This window comes from Nuphar pumila, chromosome 8, assembly GCF_984573655.1.
Source record: "Nuphar pumila chromosome 8, dmNupPumi1.hap1.1, whole genome shotgun sequence".
NCBI classification, from domain to species: domain Eukaryota; kingdom Viridiplantae; phylum Streptophyta; class Magnoliopsida; order Nymphaeales; family Nymphaeaceae; genus Nuphar; species Nuphar pumila.
The window spans coordinates 29,809,487-29,832,141 of record NC_143256.1 but is presented as its reverse complement, the minus strand read 5'-3'; the positions used below and the strand labels follow the sequence as shown (position 1 = coordinate 29,832,141).

Sequence of the window (22,655 nt, the reverse complement as noted above, 5' to 3'; positions counted from 1 at the left end):
TCATCAAGGTTGTCACAACCTACTTATCCAATCATCGCAACGTAAGAAGACGTACTTGTCAAAAAGTACAGACGTACTTGTCAAAAGTACGACTACGATAAAAGGGATATGGTTTCACCAAAGAAACCCCAACAGATATTATCTGCATAAGAAGTAACACAACACAATTTGACAAGATAAGTCTTGAATTCATTTCAACAATATTTTCCATATTTCATGATACTAGGTCGTCTCGGATCTCTCGTCCGATCAACAAAGTACTTAACATGTCGTGCATGTCTAAAAGTACGCAACACTGAAAAAGGGAGGTGCGTAGGCTTCTCAAAAGGAACACCCAACGCACAACTTCATAACGATCCAAAGAATATAGGAGTGCTCATTTGGCACGATTCATCCTTAAAAGCCACAATGCCACATTAAGTCATTCACGCAAGGCACAACACTATCAATCTTGCATCCAAAAATTATCTTAGTATCGACATGCGACACTAGATTGATAAATGAAGAATGGGTCCTTCAACAGAACCCCACTCATTCATAGGTTCATGCCCTTGATCGGGGTTATTCGAATTGGGTCGCAACTCAAATCGGGGTTATAAAATATTTCTCCCAAGTGTGTGGACCTGGGAGGGCCCAAATGTGACTTCGCAATCCGACAGGACTTAAAACTTATCTTTGCAAAAGTTGTGCATTTTGAAGAGCACTGGGTTTGCAGAAGGAAATCCTCTTTAAAAGAACTATAGCGCACAAGCGCAACTTCTAGTGTTTTGAAAACAACTGAAATCAGGTTAGGCACAAGATTACATTTATATAAGTACATATTTACCATAAGTGTGAGCATATGCAGATTATAACATGACAACAAGCAACTCTCGACTTGCAATGCCGCACATCGAGCGAAAAGCACATAAGTAACACACGAGGTACCAAAGCCATACCTTGACCACTTAGATAGGCAAACACATAAGGTCATAAGTAATACACGAGACACGAAGTCGTACCTCACTCAAAGGAAACGTGCAGGCAAAAATGGATGCAAGCAAACAAGGGCATATGTATTTCAAGAAATATGAAACCACACCTCAACTCATAAGCAACTATGCAAAATAATGATCGAAGAATGAAATTCTACATCGACCCATAGGAACGTACATGCAAGTATATATGCAAGCAATTAAGGGCATAAGTATTGCAAAAAGTATGAAACCACCTTCAACCACATAAGCAAATACGCAAATTAATACTCAAAGAGTAAAATCATTCCTCAACTCATAAATATGCAGACAAGAAAATATGCAAAGCAGAAGCAATATAAATCTAAGTACATCTAGCATGGACATCTTAATTACGTTCATCAATTGCCCCTTGTGCGACTTTACCCTACCTCGGGATGTCGTGCAGCTGCGTGCGTCTACGGGTGTAGATGATACGAGGCTCAGGTCACGGAGCCAGAACGGGGTTCGATACGAAGTCTGCAAAAGTATGAGTATTCAGCGCTACATTATTTATCATGCGAAGAAAAGAAAATCAGGTCTGTCGATCAAAAAAGAGAGAGGCAGCAGGGGTGTGCCCCTGTTGGCCGAAAACAGAAAAGCGACAGGGGGCGAGCCCCTGCCGACCGACAACAGCGGGGTGACAGGGATGAGCCCTTGTCGAAAACAGGGAGGCGGCAGGGGGCCGGCCCCTGCCAACCGCAGCGAAGCGGCAGGGGTCGAGCCCCTGCCGACAGCAACGAGACGACAAGGGGGGCCAGCCCCTGCCGACAGCATGAGACGGTAGGGGGCCAGCCCCTGCCGACAGCATCGAAGCGGCAGGGGGGGCCAACCCCTGCCGACAACATTGAAGCGGCAAGGGCTGAGCCCCTGCCAACAGCCAAGAGACGGCAGGGGCTAGCCCCCTGCCGACAGCAACAAGGAGGCAGGGGCCAGCCCCTGCCGACAGTCGAGAGGCGGCAGGGGGCCAACCCCTGCCGACAGAGAGAGGGAGAGAGCTCGGGACGGGGTGACAGGGGGCAACCGACCTCCCGTCGGTTTCCCTATCACCCACAGGGGTGAGGGGGTGTCGCAGGGGCCATTGGTCCCCTACCGACACTCCGGCGCACCCCCAGAGGGAAGAGGGGATGACAGGGGCCTCGTAGGCCACCTGTCGGGCCTCCGATGAGCACAGGAGAGGCGGGAGGGCGCGGCAGGGGCCATGCGCCGCCTGTCGGCCTCCCGGCGAGGTGACAAAGAGGGGGGGTGAGGAGGAGAAGAGGGAGGAGAACGGTGTACCTGGGAGGCGGTGGCCGGCGTCGGCGTGGGGCGCAGCGACGGCAACGCAGGTGGCGTGCGCAGGGAAGGGGGAGGTCGGCGCGATGGGGGCGAAGTGTTGTGTGCCTCCCCTTGCCCCCCTGCAGTGCTTTTAAAGGCCTCAGGGGGGGGGACGATGAATGGGGAAACCCCGATGGGTTTCCCCTTATCCTCCTGAAATCGCAGGAGAGGGGGGGGGTAAGGGTGTTGCGGTGCTCGGGAAGAGGATTTAAAATCCTCTTCCTGAGTCGGGTTATTAAAACCCTAATGAAGAGGGGCCCGGGTCGGGTCCGGACCCGGCCCGGGTCCAATAAATTATTTTTTTTAAAAATGTGGGTTTTACAAGAGGAGACTGCAGAAAGAATTTAAGCATGAACATATACATTTTCTTTTAAGTATGCTCAGATTCACCAAACTACAAACATCCCCATAAGGATTGTTACGGAGATATGTATATTCAACTTGCATGTATACACTTATTCACCAATCAATAGCACATGCATATTTAGACTTTTAAACGTGATATGCATGGTTAGATTACATATGTATGCTTATTCCAGAACACATGCATTTTTGGATCTCTCAAAGTGATATGCATACATAAACAAAAAAAAATCTCTCACAAAATAACATACATCCAACGGCTTATTCAATGGAAATCAAGTCTAGCATAGAAGAAGCACTCCATAGGCTATTTTATCATGAAATGAATTTTGTTTTAGCATGAGAATAGACATGTAAAGAATTTTATTTTGATAAAAGGTAAAAAGAATCATCAACACATTCATGGAAAGGGATCCATGAATCCTCATCCATGTATTTTAGGGTAAACATCCATATTTACCCATTTTCTATGGATTTCCATCAAAATATTGCATGAAAATCCAATCTATACTAGATTTCTCACTTGATTCAAGAGAGGAAACCCATACATTATGCAAAGATCGAAAAGAAATATGGATTTGATGGTGGAAACGAAGGATGATCGGAGAAGAAGCTCCCTTTTTCTTCCTCTTCCTATCTTTTGCTCTCCCTCTCTCTTTCTCTCTCTCTCTCTTTCTCCTTTTTTCCTTCTCTTTTTCTTTTTTTTTTTGATCTATTTATAGAGATGGGCTGGAGAAGAGAGTGAAGCCCCTGCTGGAACTCTCTTAGAGTTTCAAAAATTTTGAAACTCTCCAAGTGTTGACTTTTCAAATTTGAGTATTTTTAAAAAAAAACTTTCTTAAAGCTTCTAAGGCATCAACAAGGGCTCTATAAATAGTCCTAAACTCTCTAAAATAAATATCAGAATTAATTAAAATTATTTAATTAATTAATTAATTATTAATCAATAAATACCTAGAAGCTTCCAAAAATTATATTATTGAACTAGAACACTTCTAAAGTGATTTTATATGAGTTTAAGGGCTCTACTTAGAGTCCTAAATAATTTTCAAATTAAATTTTTAAAATTAAATTAATTATTTATTTATTCAATATTAAATAATAAATAAATTTCCAGAAGCTTCCAAAAATTACCAAATTAACTTGGGGGGCTTCTTAACATCAATTAACTTCAATTTAAAGGTTTCTAATGAATTTAAAGTTGGAAAAATCGTTGGGCATGGATTTGGATCTGGATCCAAGATCCAAACCCATCTCAAAAATCCAAATGGGTCTTGGGCTGGATCAAATCCAGATTAATATGGGTCTTGGATAGAGTCCAAATCCATATTAATTTGCATCAAATCCATCAGATCTGGTTCGATCCAAATCCGGATCTGAACCGACAAACTGCTCAATTTTTGAAAAAATGCGATTTTCGGGTCAATCGTAGCCCGAATCAAGGAAAATAAAATATCGTTACGCTCAGAATTTTGAGATGCATCCAACGATATATAACTTGAATAGAAATTCTGAATTTTGTCTGAAAATAACCTGAATTTCGCTTGAATTTAAAAGTCAAAAATTAAACTTTTTCTCGCGTTTTAAGTGGCTCGTTTAGACCTAGTTGATGAGACCCGGGCTAACCCCAGACCCAAAAGCATCGGTTAAAAATTGATGTTCAAACGATTTTTCTCCTAGACTTAGCCAAATTTTCAAAAAACCAGAAAATGACTAGGAAAATACGTGGTATTACATCTGGAGTTGTGTTGTTTATGTAGATAAATAATCCACATTATATACATACTTTTGATCTGCAGAGTTGGCATTAGAATACATTTTAGAATTTCTGTTGTGCAAATTTGATATATATATTCCTGCATTAGAATACCAGCAGCATATTAGCGTTCTGTAGTTTTGATATATATGTTGGAATGACTATTTTCCCGCATATGAATACCAACAGCATGTGCGGTAATCCGTATTTGTAATATACTTCAAAATGTAATTCCTGCAAATGAACATAAGCTTCATGTGTTGTGTTCTGCAGATTTTTATATGCTTAGAAATATTATTTTTGGCATATTAATACAAGTATCATTTGTTGTGTTCTGCACTTTTTGTTACTTCAAAGATAATATTTTTCCCGCACATTAATACAAGCAGCAAGTGCCATAATTTTACATACTATGGTACTTAAAATGATATTTATTTGTCTTGCATATTAATACAAACATTATATGCTTGTGTTTGAAAAAGGTGTATAGTGTTTCGGGTCTCGATCCTATACCAGACTCGAGTCCATTCCATTTATGTATAAGTGTATAATTTTAAGTTTTTTTATCTGGGTTCGGATATTTCACTAGACCCGACCCGACCCACTGTGTACACTTAAGTGTATTTATACAAAGCATTAGGTCACGATTTCTAATATACAGAAATTGTGACAGCCGCAGGTGCCCCCTTTGGATTTCTCTTCTCGTCTCTCTCCCTTTCTCTCCCTCTCTCTCTCTGTTTTCTCTCTTAATGCAGGCACAGATGAAATTCTATCATGGTATCAGAGCATAGATCCATCTAGAGGCAAAAAAAAAAAACTCAGGCTCGTGACAACAATCAAGTATTTGAGGTTTTCGCTTCTCTCTTTCTTTTTGTTCTTCTTTCTCTTTCGTCTCTTTTCTGTCCCTCTTTCTGAATCTTCCTGTGTACTCACATCTCACGTGAGTTTCATCTTTGTGAATCTGTGATTCACGTGAATCCAGATCGTGGATTGACTGCATTTCACGTGAACTGGTTCACGTGAAGCATCGGTTTTCTCCCAGATCGTGGGTTAACAACTTTTCACGTGAACTCGTGAACTGATTCACGTGAAACATTAAATTTTATTTCAGTTAATCATTTGATCCGCTTTTACTCCATCTTTTCCAAAGTCTCTCTGCATATTCGGATGCTATAGTACTTCCCTTTGATTCCTTGTGTTCTGCTGCGCATTATTATTCTTGATTATCCTTTGATTCCTTGTGTTCTGCTGTGCATTATTATTCTTGATTATCCTTTGCTGTCAAAAAAACAAAAAAACAAAAAGGGGATACTTAACGTGTGATTACCTTTTCACGCAAGCCCCTTTTGGTGCACATAAAAGCCCAAGTTTCTCCATTTTCTGAATTTAATGGTCTGTTATTCTCTGACAGCCGAAGGTTAAACATTTTTGTCTGTTGATTCTTATTTTCTATGGATCCCTATCACCCTCAAACAAATCTTTCTTCAAGTTTTCTCAACCAGCTTGTTTCTGAGAAGTTGAATACCTCAAATTTCTTGATCTGGAAGAGGCAAATTATTTCTTTCATAAGGAGCCAAGGTCTCTTAGGTCACCTGGATGGAACCACTCCAGTTCCACCAGAATTTAGCCCGAGAGAAGAAAAATATGATAAAAAGACGATTTCAATCGTGTATGTCAAAAATGTTGAATTTCTCAATTGGGAAAGAAAGGACCAATCAGTTGTTGCATCAATCACATCCACCCTGTCTCAAGAGATCCTTCTTGCCATTCCTGACAATTGTACAGCTCTACAACTCTGGGAACGACTGGTTCAAACGTATTCGCAGGTTTCTCAAGCAAGAGTAGTTTTTCTAAAAAGGGAATTTTAGTTGTTAAGGAAAGATTCCATGACCATCATGGAATATTTGAACAAGATGAAGACCATCACAGATCAACTTGCAGTTATAGGGTGTGCCGTTAGTGACAATGACATGGTGCAACAAACCCTGAGTCGATTGGGATCTGACTACAATATGATAGTCACTTCACTATTGTGTCTCCCTGTTCTTCCTACCTTTGATGAGCTACGAGCAAAATTGATCCAATATGAAATGACTCTGAAGGGATTCTCTGAAGAAACTCATAATCATTCAAATTCTCAAGAAGTTTTTGTTACGAGGACGAGGAGGACAAGGGCGAAGTGGACACGGAGGGCGTGGTTTACTTCCCACTCCAAACATGTTTACTCATGCGCAGGGAACAAGATCCATTCCTACTTGCTTCCTTTGTAACAAAAAGGGACATATCAAGGCGAATTGTTGGCATAATCCAGAGAATAAAGGAAAGAGTCCACAGATAGAAATCAAGAGAAAGTTCACAAATACCAGAGACAGTAGAGAGATTAAAGATTTGTTGATATCTGCCTTGTCAGAGTTAAAATTGAAGCAGAGTGATGAAGGCACTTGGTTTGTCGATTCCGGGGCAGCGACTCATGTGACAGGCGATGCAGGTAAAATTTCTAATCCTATTTCTTATTTTGGAAAAAGTAAGATTGTCACTGGAGATGGATCCCACCATCCTGTTTCCCATGTTGGAAAGACTGTCATCCCCATGTCACATTCAACTCTTACTCTTTCCGACGTTCTTCATGCCCCAGACATTAAAAAAAATATTGTCTCTGTCTTCAAACTTATTGATGATAATAATGCTTCTGTTGAATTCACTCCCTTCTCTGTGCAGGTCAAGGACCTACGCACAAGGGAAACATTCGCTGAAGGAAAGAGACGAGGCAACATGTATGTCTTTGAAGAAGCTCCATGTCGTGATGTTCGCCCTTCTCACCTGATTTCAAAGCCTTCATCAGAGTCGTGTTCATCCTCTTCTGCCAGTGTTTTTAGTATCTCTGAATGTAATAAGCCATTCTTATGGCATAGTAGGTTAGGACATTGTGGGAGTTATTTTATTGAGAAACTTGTTTCTAATAATCTCATTCCAAAAGAAAGTCTTAATGAGGATGAGAGCATTCATAAATGTTCCAGTTGTCTTTTATGCAAGAGTCATGTATTGCCTTTCCATTCCATTAATAAGAGAGCTTCAAAACCTTTTGAGATCATTTGTTCTGATGTGTGGGGACCCGCCCCAATTGTCTTTGGGTCTGGAAGCAGATATTATCTAATCTTTGTTGATAGCTATTCTCGATACACTTGGATATATTTCATTAAAAATAAGTCAGAAGTCTTCTCTTTGTTTCAAAATTTCTTTTCCTTGGTCAAAAATTAATTTTCTGAGTCCATTCAGTTTTTCCAATGTGATGGAGGTGGGGAATTTTCATCCCATGATTTTATTTCTTTTCTTCGAGATAACGGAATAGGAAGAAGAGTGTCCTGCCCTCACACTCCTCAACAAAATGGGATTGCTGAACGAAAACATAGACATATCGTTGAAAGTGCCATGAGTATGCTTCATGACAGCAATCTTCCCACCAACCTATGAACAGAAGCCTTTCATTCTGCCGTGCATATGATAAATAGATTGCCGATGGTCGTTCTGGAAAATAAGTCTCATTATCACTGCCTCTTTGGAGCTCATCCTAGTTATCATGACCTGCGTGTTTTTTGATGTGTTTGTTATGTGCATGTTGATCGGTCCCTGAGAAACAAGTTTCAAGACAAGGCCCAGAAGTGTAGGTTTGTGGGATACGCAGATGACTACAAAGGATATAGGTGTTATGATCCCACCAACAAACGTATCAGAATCTCAAGACATGTTGTCTTTGATGAACAAAATTTTGATGACAAAGTTGATACAACGAATATACCAACTGAAGTTTACTATCCTTGGTTGAGTTCAGAACTTTTTGCTAGCTCCAGCGAAGCATGTTCACCAGATTGCGTCCAGCAAGAAGAAGAGATGTCTGAAAACACTGAGACATCGGGGCCACAGAATTCAGAAAAAATACCTGGCAGATACAAAGGCATTGTCTATTCCAGACAGAGACCGATGACATCAAGCCATTCAGATCATACTTCAATCAGCAATCCGTCCCCTTCTCACACTCTTGAGATCAGAAAATCGAGCCGCATACGACATCCCATTGACAGGTGGGTTAGCTATGACAACTTCTCCTTGGATCTTCAACTGTTTTTAACTACTCTCAATAAAGAAGATGAGCCCACTATGTACTACCAGGCAGCCACTTCTACCAAGTGGGTAGAAGCCATGAATGATGAAATGCAAGCTTTGCATGAATGCGGAACTTGGGAAGTTGTTCCCAGACCGCCTAACAAAAATGTTGTCGAATGTAAATGGGTCTACAAGATAAAGTACAAGCCAGATGGCACTATTGAGTGATACAAGGCAAGGCTCGTGGCAAAAGGATTCACTCAAGAAGCAGGGCAAGACTATGATGAGACTTTTAGTCCGGTTGTAAGAATGGGAACAATTCGGATTATTATCTCTCTGGCTGTTGAACATGGGTGGAAGTTAAGTCAGCTTGATGTAAAGAATGCCTTCTTGCATGGGGACTTTAAGGAGGAAGTGTATATGGAGCAACCCTCTGGATATCAAGAACAAAATTGTAAAACCCATGTGTGCAGATTAAAGAGAGCTATCTATGGTCTAAAGCAAGCATCTCGCTCTTGGTTTGATAGCTTTTCACTAGAGATTCAGAAACATGTATTTTCACGTTTCATGCTGGACCACTCATTGTTTATTTTCAGAAGTCAGACTGTGACCACTCTGTTATTAATTTATGTCGATGATATTGTTATCACAGGAAACTCTACGTCCCATATCCAAGAAGTAAAAGACTTACTAGGTCAGAGGTTCAAAATGAAAGATCTTGGACCTCTGCGCTATTTTCTTGGTGTAGAAGTTGATAATCAGGCTCATGGCTTGACACTCACTCAGCACAAGTACACCGTAGATGTTCTCAGCAAGGCTGACATGAAAGACTGCAAACCTCTGGGAACTCCGAGTGTGCTTCATAAAAAACTTAGCGTTCATGATGGAGATCTGTGTGATGACCCCACCAGGTATCGAAGCATAATAGGAATGTTACAGTACCTCACATTCACTAGACCTGATATTGTTTATTCAGTCAATCAAGTGTCTCAATTTATGCATGCGCTACGTACTGGACATATGGAAGCTGTCAAGCGGATCCTTAGATATCTGAAAGGGACTATTGGGGATAGATTGACATACTCACCACAGCCATATGACAAGATGAGCATAGACTCACTGTATATTGTGATGCAGACTGGGCAGAAGATCCTGATGAACAAAGATCTACATCAGGATATTGTGCCTTCATTGGAAGAAATTTAGTCTCTTGGAGCAGTAGAAAACAAAAGGCTATCGCTAAATCAAGTACTAAGGCTGAGTATAGATCTATGGCTGTTGCTACTGCCGAAGTCACATGGATTAGACATCTACTGACTGAAGTTGGAGAAAAGATCTCCCACACTATCTTGCTATGTGACAATCAAAGTGCTATAAACATGTCATTCAATCCAGTACATCACAGTCGTGCTAAGCACATTGAGATTGACCAACACTTTGTGAGACAGAAAGTTGAAGAAAAAGAGATTAAGCCTGAGTTCGTCAATACTGAAAAACAAGTTGCGGACCTGTTTACGAAAGGGTTAACAAAGGATCGTTTTTGGACACTCAAAGGCAAGTTGTGCATGGTCCATAACCATGATCAACTTGAGGGGGGGTGAAAAAGGTGTATAGTGTTTCGGGTCTGGATCCTATACCAGACCCGAGTCCATTCCATTTATGTATAAGTGTAGAATTTTAAGTTTTTTTATCGGGGTTCGGATATTTCACTAGACCCGACCCGACCCACTGTGTACACTTAAGTGTATTTATACAAAGCATTAGGTCACGATTTCTGATATACAGAAATCGTGACAGCCGCAGGTGCCCTCTTTGGATTTCTCTTCTCGTCTCTCTCTCTTTCTCTCCCTCTCTCTCTCTGTTTTCTCTCTTAATGGAGGTACAGATGAAATTCTATCAGTGTTCCGCCTTTTTTTTTATTCTGCAAAGTGCTCTAACTCGTCTATTATTATAATTAGGTTGTACCTGCATTCCATGGACACTTCCAAGTGTTTATGATCTCATGTCTTGCCTCTAATATTTGGTTAGACCGGTGCATATAAGAATTTCAATTGATGACATGGTGATAGCAGATTTATGACCATTATGGGTGTCACTGATATTAAACTTTATATTTGCATCCATGCTTAGCAATTATTGAATTAAGTCAATTACTAATCATGCAAAATAAGTTAATAAATCGAGTTTGTAATTCGATTGGGTTACCATGGTGACTCGTGAACAGGGGTTACACCCTTTTAGGTTAATACGAGTCGTAGTTTAATACTGGCAATTAAAATGCCAAGTTTGGTAGCTGAGGATTCCAAGTAGACAACTCGAGTAGTATAGCTCATACACAAGAGAATCGTAAATATTATAATTTTTGCCTGACTGGTTTAAAGATATCGAGGCAGTCTGAGTGAGAATTATATAAATAACTTGAACCGCTTATCTAAGGTAGGAATAATTGGGAATATGCTACTATTGTAGGGTGATTCACAACTTTTGTGAACACTTGTGGGTTGAGCTATTGGGTTCAGCTTAGGGATACCCTAAAATTCAAGTAACAAAATTAATAAGGTAAACAACCAATCAGACTCGGGTTTACCTTTGAGAGGGTAGGTGGTACACTACTCCGGGGACGTGTTGTTTTGCTTCGAGCAACAATGGCTTATTGGTCCCCAGTCTTCGGAGTTAGGGAACTCGGACTACCAATATGTCCTAGGCGGTAGCTCCAAGTTCTTCTGCAGAAGTTAGGGATGCATCCTGTTACTTGGCCTTTGGGAGGTTTTCTCAGTTACTTAACTGCTCCCTTAAGATTTCAGTTTCAGTTAGACGTTCGGGTTAATAAAACACCAAGCATAATAAACCCCTGAATGTTCTCTTCTGTTACAGTTGCCTTGGCCTGCGAATACTCGCAAGATAATTCAAGAGAAACTTAAACTAAACTTCTTATATGTTTCAGTCATATGAAAGATTATGAGATTCTCTACTTGAACATGTGATTATTCATTTTATGCTACTTCATGAATCAAAAATGTGATATGTAATTGATTGGTTCCCTGTTACTTGTTTAAATATGTCATGCTTTTCTCAGATATGCTTTTTATTGAATATTCAATTACATTGCATGCTTGTTACAAAGTACATCTGCATAATCATAGTAATCTTCTACTCAGACTGGTTGTAGTCTGATTCAAATTACTTTACCACTTTTCAGGAGAAGAATAAAGGAATCAGAGCGGTTGCGGGATAATGTACGGGCCGTGACACATGAATTATTAATGTTCCCGAAATGTTTAGAACTAGTCTAGTTCGTTTCAATGTTGTTACTAGAATGTTCAAAACACTTATTTTATTACCAATTGTTATTAGAAATGATGGATGGTATTTGCTTTGAGTTTCCCTGTGACGTGCCCGAGATGCTTAACCTTGTTTAAATTAAATATTTTCGTTGTTATAGAAAAAAAATCCTCAAAATTTGGATTAGATTTCGAGTTGTTACAATCATCACCATCACCATCGTCATAATACAAACACCCACAACATTTGAATACGCAAAACAACAAGACCCCTTTGCTACAGCAGTCACATCATTTTAAAATTAATACCGACGTCCACACAGGCTAAGTTCACGCCGATGGGTTGTGAGGCAACACATTGCATGCTTGAGACAAAATACACTATAAAAATCGCAAGAATCCTACCTCTAATAAACGCGGTGAATCGAGCCTTCTTCTAATGTTGCAGTGAAAACATGAAGCTTCTTCTTGCTAAACCGTGCAAGGGAGAGATAGAGAGAAAGAGTAAAAGAGGAATAACGAGAGGGAGGAGCATAGGGGATCTTAAAGACATGCGTGATAGGGAATAGGGGAAGAAAAACGGGGGAAGAGGAGGATCGTGGGGTCGGTTCCCCCCCCCCACACACACACCCTTCTCCCCTTTCTGCGTGAAATAGGGGTTTTCACACTCTCCCCCCCCCCCCCAAAACACACACACACACACATGTTTTCTACCTTTTCATTTAGGGTTCAGCGTGTTTTTTTTTTCTATGAGTTTGGATCGCCCACACACGTGACCCGCGACCCATTTACGTTTTGGGTCCAAACCTAGGCCATCCGGATCCAAGGATCCATTTTTTTTTTATTTGGACCACGCCATGATGTGTGCTAGTGTGATATGGATCCACGATCCAATACGTTCATGGATCCACATTAGCTATCTGGATCTGCCCCATGATCCGAATCTTCTAATATTAAATTATAATGATTCGAGATTTCCAGTATGGATCCAAACAATTTACTATGGATCCCAAAATAAAATTTTAATTGGATCCAAATGATTTGATGTGAAATCCACATTAAAACATCAAACTTTCCGATGTCCAATGATCCAAATAAGTTAATGTGGATCCAAACATCCGGTAGACTATTACGGATCCAAATACAATGCTATGGATTCAATATAAGATTTTTTCCATTCAAGATCCAATTTAAAATTCACGAATCCACATAATACGCTTTGGATCCAATATCCAATCTAACCATGTTATCGACGATCTGAACCATTAACTGAAATCTACTATTAGATATTCAATTAAGATGTTCGGGATCCAATATCGAGGATCCAAATAGGATATTAGATATCTGATATCGAAGATCCGAACAGGATATCCGAGATTCATATAAAACTAAAATAACACAATGAGAATATCCTCGTACCAACTTGTGAACATGAAATTCAAGTTTAATTTGGAGATGAAATTTTACAAGTGTCACACACACACACACACACACACACACACACACACACATATATATATATATATATATATATATATATATATATATATATATATGTGTGTGTGTGTGTGTGTGTGTGTGTGTGTGTGTGTGTATGTATAAAGCATGTAACCATGCACATATATATTTAACAACTATGATATGCAGGTTTGAAATCTGCTAGTAAACCATTATAACATAACTGATCATTTTAACTGTATAGCAGAAGTCATCCATTGATTCATCTCACTCGAACTTGCTAGCTGCAACTAAACTTGCTAGCTGCAACTAAACTTGCCAGATCCACTGCAACGGTGTACAAAAATTTCATTATTTTGTGCACATCTATGCCATTTTTTATTTAAGATTTACATTTCTAGCACAAAGAACTACCATCAGAACAAGTCAAACCCCTGCCACTTAGATATAGAATGTGCCTGGAAACAAAATAAAACAAGATGGAACTTGCATAATCACCTCACATGAGAAAGCTTTTCCATTTCTGTTGCAAATGCAGCACTCAATTTGCCTTCATCTCCATGCTGCAAGAATAAGAAAATCAAACAAAATTAGTATCATAAGCTAAAAGGAAATAAGAGAAATTCCTTAAAGAGGTTAGCTGGATATTCACCAATTTGAATATGATCCATCTTAGAACAACATACCAAACTACTCCAGAGAATAATGAAAATAAGTAAAAGATCAGAATATCTCAATGGACACAATTGATAAAATATAAATCATCTATATGAGCATGAAAAATCACTTCCCCCCAAACTCAATGAATCAACATGAAGTTTTGAGTTTGAATGGATGAGTAAAGACAAGCAGTCAGACAAGATCTTATGAAAAGATCAGCCATGTAATTAAAAGAAGCAAATAACATAATGAGAGGAAATCAATTAGAAACTCAATGACACTATGACAACTACTCTTATATGTCGCATTTCTGATTGTGTTGTGTTTCTAGTAATTTACTAATGCAAAATTATAACCATACATAATCAGTGTGAAGAAAGTCAACCAATTATTTGAGCATACCATCATAATCCTCTATAACATATTCCCACACTCTTAAGCAATAAGTTCTCTCGTTTGCCACTTATTGATATACCAGTAAAGCAAAAGATCATAAAATGCATGAAGATCCCAACAGATATTTTGTCACTTACAGAACTTCCAAAATGAAAAATCATAATACACCCCAAGGCATGAAAACAAGAGTATAAACCATCTGTTCAAGAAAGTATTGGACAATAATCAAGTTAGCAGCTAAATGCATTGATTCAAATGAACCTGTTGACCACCAGGATTCAGTAGTGTAGACACCTCAATTTTGACCAAGTCATTTGAAAGTTCTGTTAGCTTAAACTTTCAGACTCCAAAACGACATCCTCTAGACTTTTGTTCAAAATATCAATTAAACTTGAGGATCTTAGCTTTCCAACAAGCTAAAAATCAGGTAAATACAATATCGGAGTAGAAAGTTATGACTAAAACAATACAACTTATTCAATGAAATTCTTATTTTACAGGTAGGGTCCACTTTGAGTACATTTTTCACTACCAAAACGCTTTAATTTGGTTTTATACTTAAAAGATGAATTAAAGTTGAAAATGTTAGCTTTCCAACACATCAAACGGTGTCTCAATCTGACATCTGAATAGAAAGTTATGGCCAAAACAAGTCAACATGTCATAATGGATCCGAACTATGACCCGATTTAAGCATGGAGATCTAGAGTTCCATTATCCAATCTATAGGAAACCTATAGAAACCCCATCCATGCATGCCATTTAGATAGGAATCACCCAAAAGCCCATCATTGTGTCCCAAGAAATCAAAAAATATAATATTCTTAAATTTTATCAAACCCAAAGTCCTATCCGAAGCAAAACACTTCTTGGATGAGTCTTATCTTACATAAAGATAAAAACAAATTCATTTTGGTAGGATTCAAACCCAAAAATTCTTAAATCCATATCCCATGCAGAATTCTATAAAATAAAAGCTCACCCCTATAGTCTAATCATCTAGAAATCACATACCTAAGTGTTGGTCCTGGAGAAGAAGCCAACTCTAGTCCCGCCTGCACTCTATCTCGAAGCCATTAAAGAACCCTCATACCTATGCAGATGTGTTGTCGTACCAAAAGGAGCTTAAAAGAACGAAACTAAACCTCGAATCCGAAAAAGGTACTTTCCAGATCCTTTGTCTATTTCTTTTGATTTTATATAGTCAATTCATTAATATTTATACACGTTTTATATCTGTGATTGTGTGATTCTAACTGCAAAAATCGAGAAACCTGTATGGGCTTTACCTTTCCATCGAGCAAAGAACGGTCAAGACTAGCAAACAACATCCCCACATATTTAAAAAAGGATTTTGCGAATCCGGGTAAGTCATTATTTTCGAACTTCAAAATTTTTATCAATAGTTTTTGGCGATCACGATGGAACACCGTATTTTTTTCGATTTTCGTAGTTAGAAATGCATTACCAGTATGTTTTGGGTTCAAAATTTTGGGTTTTTTTTTTGTTCGGACGGCAAAAATTGTTAAAAATATATATACATATGTATACATATGTATATATATACATGTCTATATTTATAAAATATGTAATTCATTTATAATATTTCTTTGTAAAACCCGATAGGGGTATTTTAGTTTTTCCACATAGTTGTTTCTAGAAACAACTATTTTATTTTTGCTTTAACTTAATGTAATCTTTTATTTTATTTTTTTATTTTTTCTTTCTTTTGTAAAGACATTGGGGGTCCCACCATAGAGTCGTTGGGACCCCCAACGGTCATAAATATGACCGTTGAGGGCTTTCATCTGTACCTGTATTGAGAAAGAGAAGAGTGAGAGAGAGAGAGACCAAAAGATCGATTGCGGCTGTCACGATTTCTTCATACAGAAATCGTGACCTAATGCCTGTATTAATACACTTAAGTGTACACAGTGGGTCGGGTCAGGTCTGGTGTAAAATCCGAACCCAGATACAAATAAAAAACAGGCTTATACAGGAATGAACTATGGTCTGGGCTAATACATGAGTGAATTCGGTCTGGTACAGGATCCAGACCCGAAACACTATTCACCTTTTTCAACCCCCCTCAAGTTGATGATGGTTATGGACCATGCACAACTTGCCTTTAAGCGTCCAAAAACGATCCTTTGTTAACCCTTTCGTAAATAGGTCTGCAACTTGTCTTTCAATATTGACGAACTCATGCTCAATCTCTTTTTCTTCAACTTCCTGTCTCACAAAGTGTTGGTCAATCTCAATGTGCTTAGCACGACTGTGATGTACTGGATTGAATGACATGTTTATAGCACTTTGATTGTCACATAGCAAGATAGTGTGGGAGATCTTTTCTCCAACTTCAGTCAGTAGATGTCTAATCCATGTGACTTCGGCAGTAGCAACAGCCATAGATCTATACTCAGCCTTAGTACTTGATTTAGCGATAGCCTTTTGTTTTCTACTGTTCCAAGAGACTAAATTTCTTCCAATGAAGGCACAATATCCTGATGTAGATCTTTGTTCATCAGGATCTTCTGCCCAGTCTGCATCACAATATACAGTGAGTCTATGCTCATCTTGTCATATGGCTGTGGTGAGTATGTCAATCTATCCCCAATAGTCCCTTTCAGATATCTAAGGATCCGCTTGACAGCTTCCATATGTCCAGTACGTAGCGCATGCATAAATTGAGACACTTGATTGACTGAATAAACAATATCAGGTCTAGTGAATGTGAGGTACTGTAACATTCCTATTATGCTTCGATACCTGGTGGGGTCATCACACAGATCTCCATCATGAACGCTAAGTTTTTTATGAAGCACACTCGGAGTTCCCAGAGGTTTGCAGTCTTTCATGTCAGCCTTGCTGAGAACATCTACGGTGTACTTGTGCTGAGTGAGTGTCAAGCCATGAGCCTGATTATCAACTTCTACACCAAGAAAATAGCGCAGAGGTCCAAGATCTTTCATTTTGAACCTCTGACCTAGTAAGTCTTTTACTTCTTGGATATGGGACGTAGAGTTTCCTGTGATAACAATATCATCGACATAAATTAATAACAGAGTGGTCACAGTCTGACTTCTGAAAATAAACAATGAGTGGTCCAGCATGAAACGTGAAAATACATGTTTCTGAATCTCTAGTGAAAAGCTATCAAACCAAGAGCGAGATGCTTGCTTTAGACCATAGATAGCTCTCTTTAACCTGCACACATGAGTTTTACAATTTTGTTCTTGATATCCAGAGGGTTGCTCCATGTACACTTCCTCCTTCAAGTCCCCATGCAAGAAAGCATTTTTTACATCAAGCTGACTCAACTTCCATCCATGTTCAACAGCCAGAGAGATAATAATCTGAATTGTTCCCATTCTTACAACAGGACTAAAAGTCTCATCATAGTCTTGACCTGTTTCTTGAGTGAATCCTTTTGCCACAAGCCTTGCCTTATATCGTTCAATGGTTTCATCTGGCTTGTGCTTTATTTTGTAGACCCATTTACATCCGACAACATTTTTGTCAGGTGGTCTGGGAACAACTTCCCAGGTTCCACATTCATGTAAGGCTTGCATTTCATCATGGCTTCTACCCATTTGGTAGAAGTGGCTGCCTGATAGTACATAATGGGCTCATCTTCCTTATTGAGTGCAGTTAAAAAGAGTTGAAGATCTAAGGAGAAGTTGTTATAGCTAACCCACCTATCAATGGGATGTCGTATGCGGTTTGATTTTCTGACCTCAAGAGTATGAGAAGAAGTTGGATTGGCGACTGAGACATGATCTGAATGACTTGATGTTGTCGGTCTCTGTCTAGAATAGACAATACCTTTGTATCTGCCCGGTACTTCCTCTGCATTCTGTGATCCCGGCGTCTCAATGTTCTAAAACATCTCTTCTTATTGTTGCACGCAATCTAATGAACATGCTATTAGAATATGGATCAGATATGGATCCATTAAAGGATCCATATCACATGTATATTTATGTATTTTGTATTACTAATGCAGGGCAGTTTTGTCCATGCAAAAGAAGTTGTAACCCTATTAAACTTAACAGCAGAATAGAGAGATTAGTGTGGCGGCCGATTCTTAACAGGTACCCGAGTTATCTTTCTTCTTTTTCTCTTCTCATTTCTCAATCCTTGCAGCAGTTTTCACATGGTATCAGAGCATCGACCCCTCTGGGAATAAAAAGGGCCTCCATCGGGACCGAGAAAAGTTGTGTTCCCCTTCTCATCAAAGTTGTGTTCTCCAACTTCGTGTCTTCCAGTTTGTCTCACGCAAGGCTGCTGACTGAATAAAGCTGCACTTGGTTTTCTTGGTTTTCTAGCCATCAAGTTTGTCTCATTTGAATAAAGTTGCACCCTTGTCTTCTAGCCATCAGGTTTTACTCATTTATTTCTTGTCTCATCTGAATAAGGCTGCACCCTCTTTCTTCTTGTCAGGTTTTATTCTTGCCTCATCATTTCTGTCTCATCTGAATAAAGTTGCCCTGGAACAGTTTTGATTCCTCATCTCACGTGACACACCTGGTAAAGTCTGGTCACACAAGTCCCTTTTATTTTTTATTTTTTTTTTGGTCTACACAACTCAGCTCTGGTCACTTAAACACCCTGGTCACGTGAACACCTCCTGTTCACGTCATTCGTGTTTTTTTTCCCTGTTTTCACATCTTCTTGGTCCACGCAACTCATTGATTGAGTCTGATCTGAACCCTATACAGATTTGCTCAAGCACGCAACAATAGCGTCTTTACATTCCTTTTCTTTTATCCATTGTTATCTATCATTGTTTGCATTTCTCATTGATTGAGTCAGATCTGAACCCTACGCAGATTTGCTGACTTAAAGTTGTTTTCCTCTTTCTTGATTCTCCATTACTCTGTCGTGACTAGTGACATAATCTCCTTTGTGTGTCGGGCCCTACCACAAAACTGTTCTCTATCATAAGTTTGCAAATGGACAATTCAGTCAGCTCGGGGCTTTCCTCCAATTTTCTTGGACAGCTAGTTTCTGAAAAATTGAATACCAATAATTATTTGACCTGGAAACGTCAAATCACTCCCTTCATCCGAAGCCAAGATCTTTCAGGCCACTTGGATGGCTCTACTCCAATGCCTCCAAAATTTATTCCACAAGAAGCAAAAGAAGATGGAAACTTACCAAACATTGTTCGTGATCCTACTTTTGTTACTTGGATGAAGCGCGATCAAGCTCTCGTCGCGTACATTACTTCTACACTGACACAAGAAGTACTTGTTTCTATTCCTGATGATTGTACAACTAAAGAATTGTGGGAGAATCTAGCTCAGACTTATGCTCAAATATCAGAGGCTAAGGTGTTGTTTCTCAAGCGCGAATTCCAACTTTTAAAAAAAGGGACAATGACTATTATTGAGTTCTTAAATCAAGTCAAAAGCATCACAGATCAACTAGCCATTGTTGGATATCCAGTGTCCGATAAAGAAAAAGTGCAGCAGACCCTGAATGCCTTGGGATCAGAGTATCATGTCCTTGTGACTTCCTTACCGTGCTTGCCTATGTTACCTAGTTTTGAAGATTTGCGTGCTAAACTGTTCCAGTATGAGATGTCCTTGAAAAGCATTTCTGATGCTTCAACAGGGCAATCGTCTATGCATGATGTTCTTGCCACCGGGATGACTGCTGATCGTACACGAGGAGGGCGTGGCAACAGAGGTAGGGGAGTACAAATCCAAGGTGGACGTGGGTTGCTACCTACACCAAATGTCACTCCCAGTCTGACAAGGAATGTTCCCACGTGTTACCAGTGCAACAAACGTGGCCACATCAAAGCCAATTGTTGGTTCAATCCTCAGAATCCTCAAAATCGCAATAGAATACAAAACAATAGAAATGTTGCTACATCAGGATCTGCGGGTACCTTTCGTGTCAGTGATGATGCTAAGGATCTTCTCTTGTCAGCTATGGCTAACTTGAACCTGAAGCAGAATGATGATGGAATATGGTATGTCGACTCTGGGGCAGCTGCTCATGTCACTGGCAATGCAGGTAAGTTCTCTACCTTGATCCCTTATTTTGGAAAATCTAATATTGTAACTGGAGATGGAACTCACCACTCTATCTCAAACGTAGGCAACGTCTTCATTCCTTTGTCTGAATCTTTGTCCATTCCTTTATCTGATGTTGTGCATGCATCAAATATAAAGAAAAATATAGTCTCTGTTTCCAAGCTTATTGATTCTACCAATTCATCTGTTGAATTTACTCCTACTTCTGTCTTTGTCAAGGATCTTCAAACGAAGAAGACGTTCGCTAAAGGAGAGAGACGTGGAAACATGTATATCTTCAATGAAGATCCAGCCTCCAATGTTCTGAAGCCTTCCAACTCTGATCACGTCTCTAGAAGTGTTTTAAGTATATCTCAATGTAATAAGCCAGAAATTTGGCATTCTCGTCTTGGTCATTGTAGTCAAGTCTTTATTGAAAAATTAGTGTCCAATGGATTTCTTCCAGAGTCTGTTCCACCTTCGTTGAAGAATAAGATGTGTTCCAGTTGTCAGGTTTGCAAAAGTCATGTACTTCCCTTTCATCAAATAAATAAAAGAGCCTCCATGCCTTTTGAGATAATATGTTCTGATGTTTGGGGCCCAGCCCCCAATCCTTCTTCTTTTGGAAGTAAATATTACGTATCTTTTATTGACAACTTTTTTCGCTTTACCTGGATATTCTTTATGAAACACAAATCAGAGGTTTCCCTTATCTTTCGTCATTTTCATGCCTACGTTAATACCCAATTCTCTCAAAATATTCAAATTCTCCAATGTGATGGGGGTGGTGAGTATTCCTCCAAAGAATTTTTAGATTTTCTTCAAGATAATGGGATACATCGTAGAGTTTCTTGCCCATACACTCCACAGCAAAATGGAGTTGCTGAGCGTAAACATAGACATATTGTGGAGAGTGCAATGAGCATGATGCATGGCTCTAACGTGCCCATTAGTCTTTGGACAGAAGCTTTTCATACTGCCACTCATGTGATAAATCGTCTCCCTATGCCTATTCTTGAGAATCAGTCCCCTTATTATGTTCTCTTTGGAGTACATCCAGATTATGATGAGTTACGAGTTTTTGGCTGCATGTGTTATGTACATATTGATAAATCCGTGAGAACTAAATTTCAGGACAAAGCTTCTATATGCCAATTTGTAGGTTATGCAGATGAACACAAGGGATACAGGTGCTATGACCCTGCCAACAAGAAGATCAGAATCTCTAGAAATGTTATTTTTGATGAAAATAGTTTTCTGAAAAATAAAGCAGATCATGATTATGAACATATTGACGCATCTGTCAATTGGTATGATCCATGGCTAAGTGTTGAACTCATCTCACATGCTGCAGAACATACTACTTTGGCTCCTGGAAGCATAAACGATGAGATAGTTTCAGATGAGGCATCAGGAACAGAATGTCAAAGATATAAAGGAAATGTCTATACCAGGAGGCCCAGAGAACAAACTGATGTACCTACAGAAGGACAGGTGGCATTGTCCAGTAACAAAGAGGGACCAAGAAGATCAGGCAGGATAAGGCACCCCATTGAGAAATGGGTGAGTTATGATAACTTCTCTATGGATTTTCAGCTTTTTCTATCCAAGATTGAAAAACATGAGGAACCACTTGGATTTCGTCAAGCTATTCAATCCAACAAATGGATTGAAGCAATGAATGAGGAAATTGAGGCACTTCAAGAGTGTCAAACATGGGAGATAGTTGGTCGTCCCCCAGATAAAAATGTTGTTGGTTCAAAATGGGTATATAAGATTAAATATAAACCTGATGGTAGCATTGAACGATACAAGGCACGTCTTGTTGCCAAAGGTTTCACTCAAGAATACGGTCAAGATTATGATGAGACATTTAGCCCAGTAGTGAAAATGGGAACCATTCGTATTATTCTTGGCCTGGCCATTGAACATGGGTGGACTCTTAGTCAGCTTGATGTTAAAAATGCATTCCTTCACGGGGATTTAAAGGAAGAGGTCTACATGGAGCAACCTCAAGGCTATGCAGAGGGAGACCCAAAAGAATATGTATGCAAATTGAGCAGAGCTTTGTATGGCTTAAAGCAAGCCTCCAGGTCGTGGTTTAAAAGCTTCTCCTTAGAGATTCAGAACCACGGTTTCCTCCGCTCCCAACTAGATCATTCGCTATTTATATACAGAGATGGATCCAATATAGTTTTCTTACTTATATATGTTGATGATATCGTGATCACTGGTAATGCTCCAGACCATATTAGACGAATTAAAGATTTGCTGAGTATGCGATTCAGGATGAAAGATCTTGGAG

General features: G+C 39.4%; 1 protein-coding gene across 2 annotated transcripts in view; it reads right to left on the bottom strand.

The window, feature by feature from the left end:
• Nucleotides 1–22,655, bottom strand: part of SAC8 (SAC domain-containing protein 8) — a 170,894-nt gene that overhangs the window by 45,922 nt on the left and 102,317 nt on the right. For both annotated transcript variants that reach the window (XM_090016125.1, XM_090016126.1), the window contains one exon: nt 13,767–13,831. In XM_090016125.1, coding sequence (XP_089872251.1) covers nt 13,767–13,831 — 65 coding nt within the window. The remainder of the gene's footprint in view (nt 1–13,766; nt 13,832–22,655) is intronic.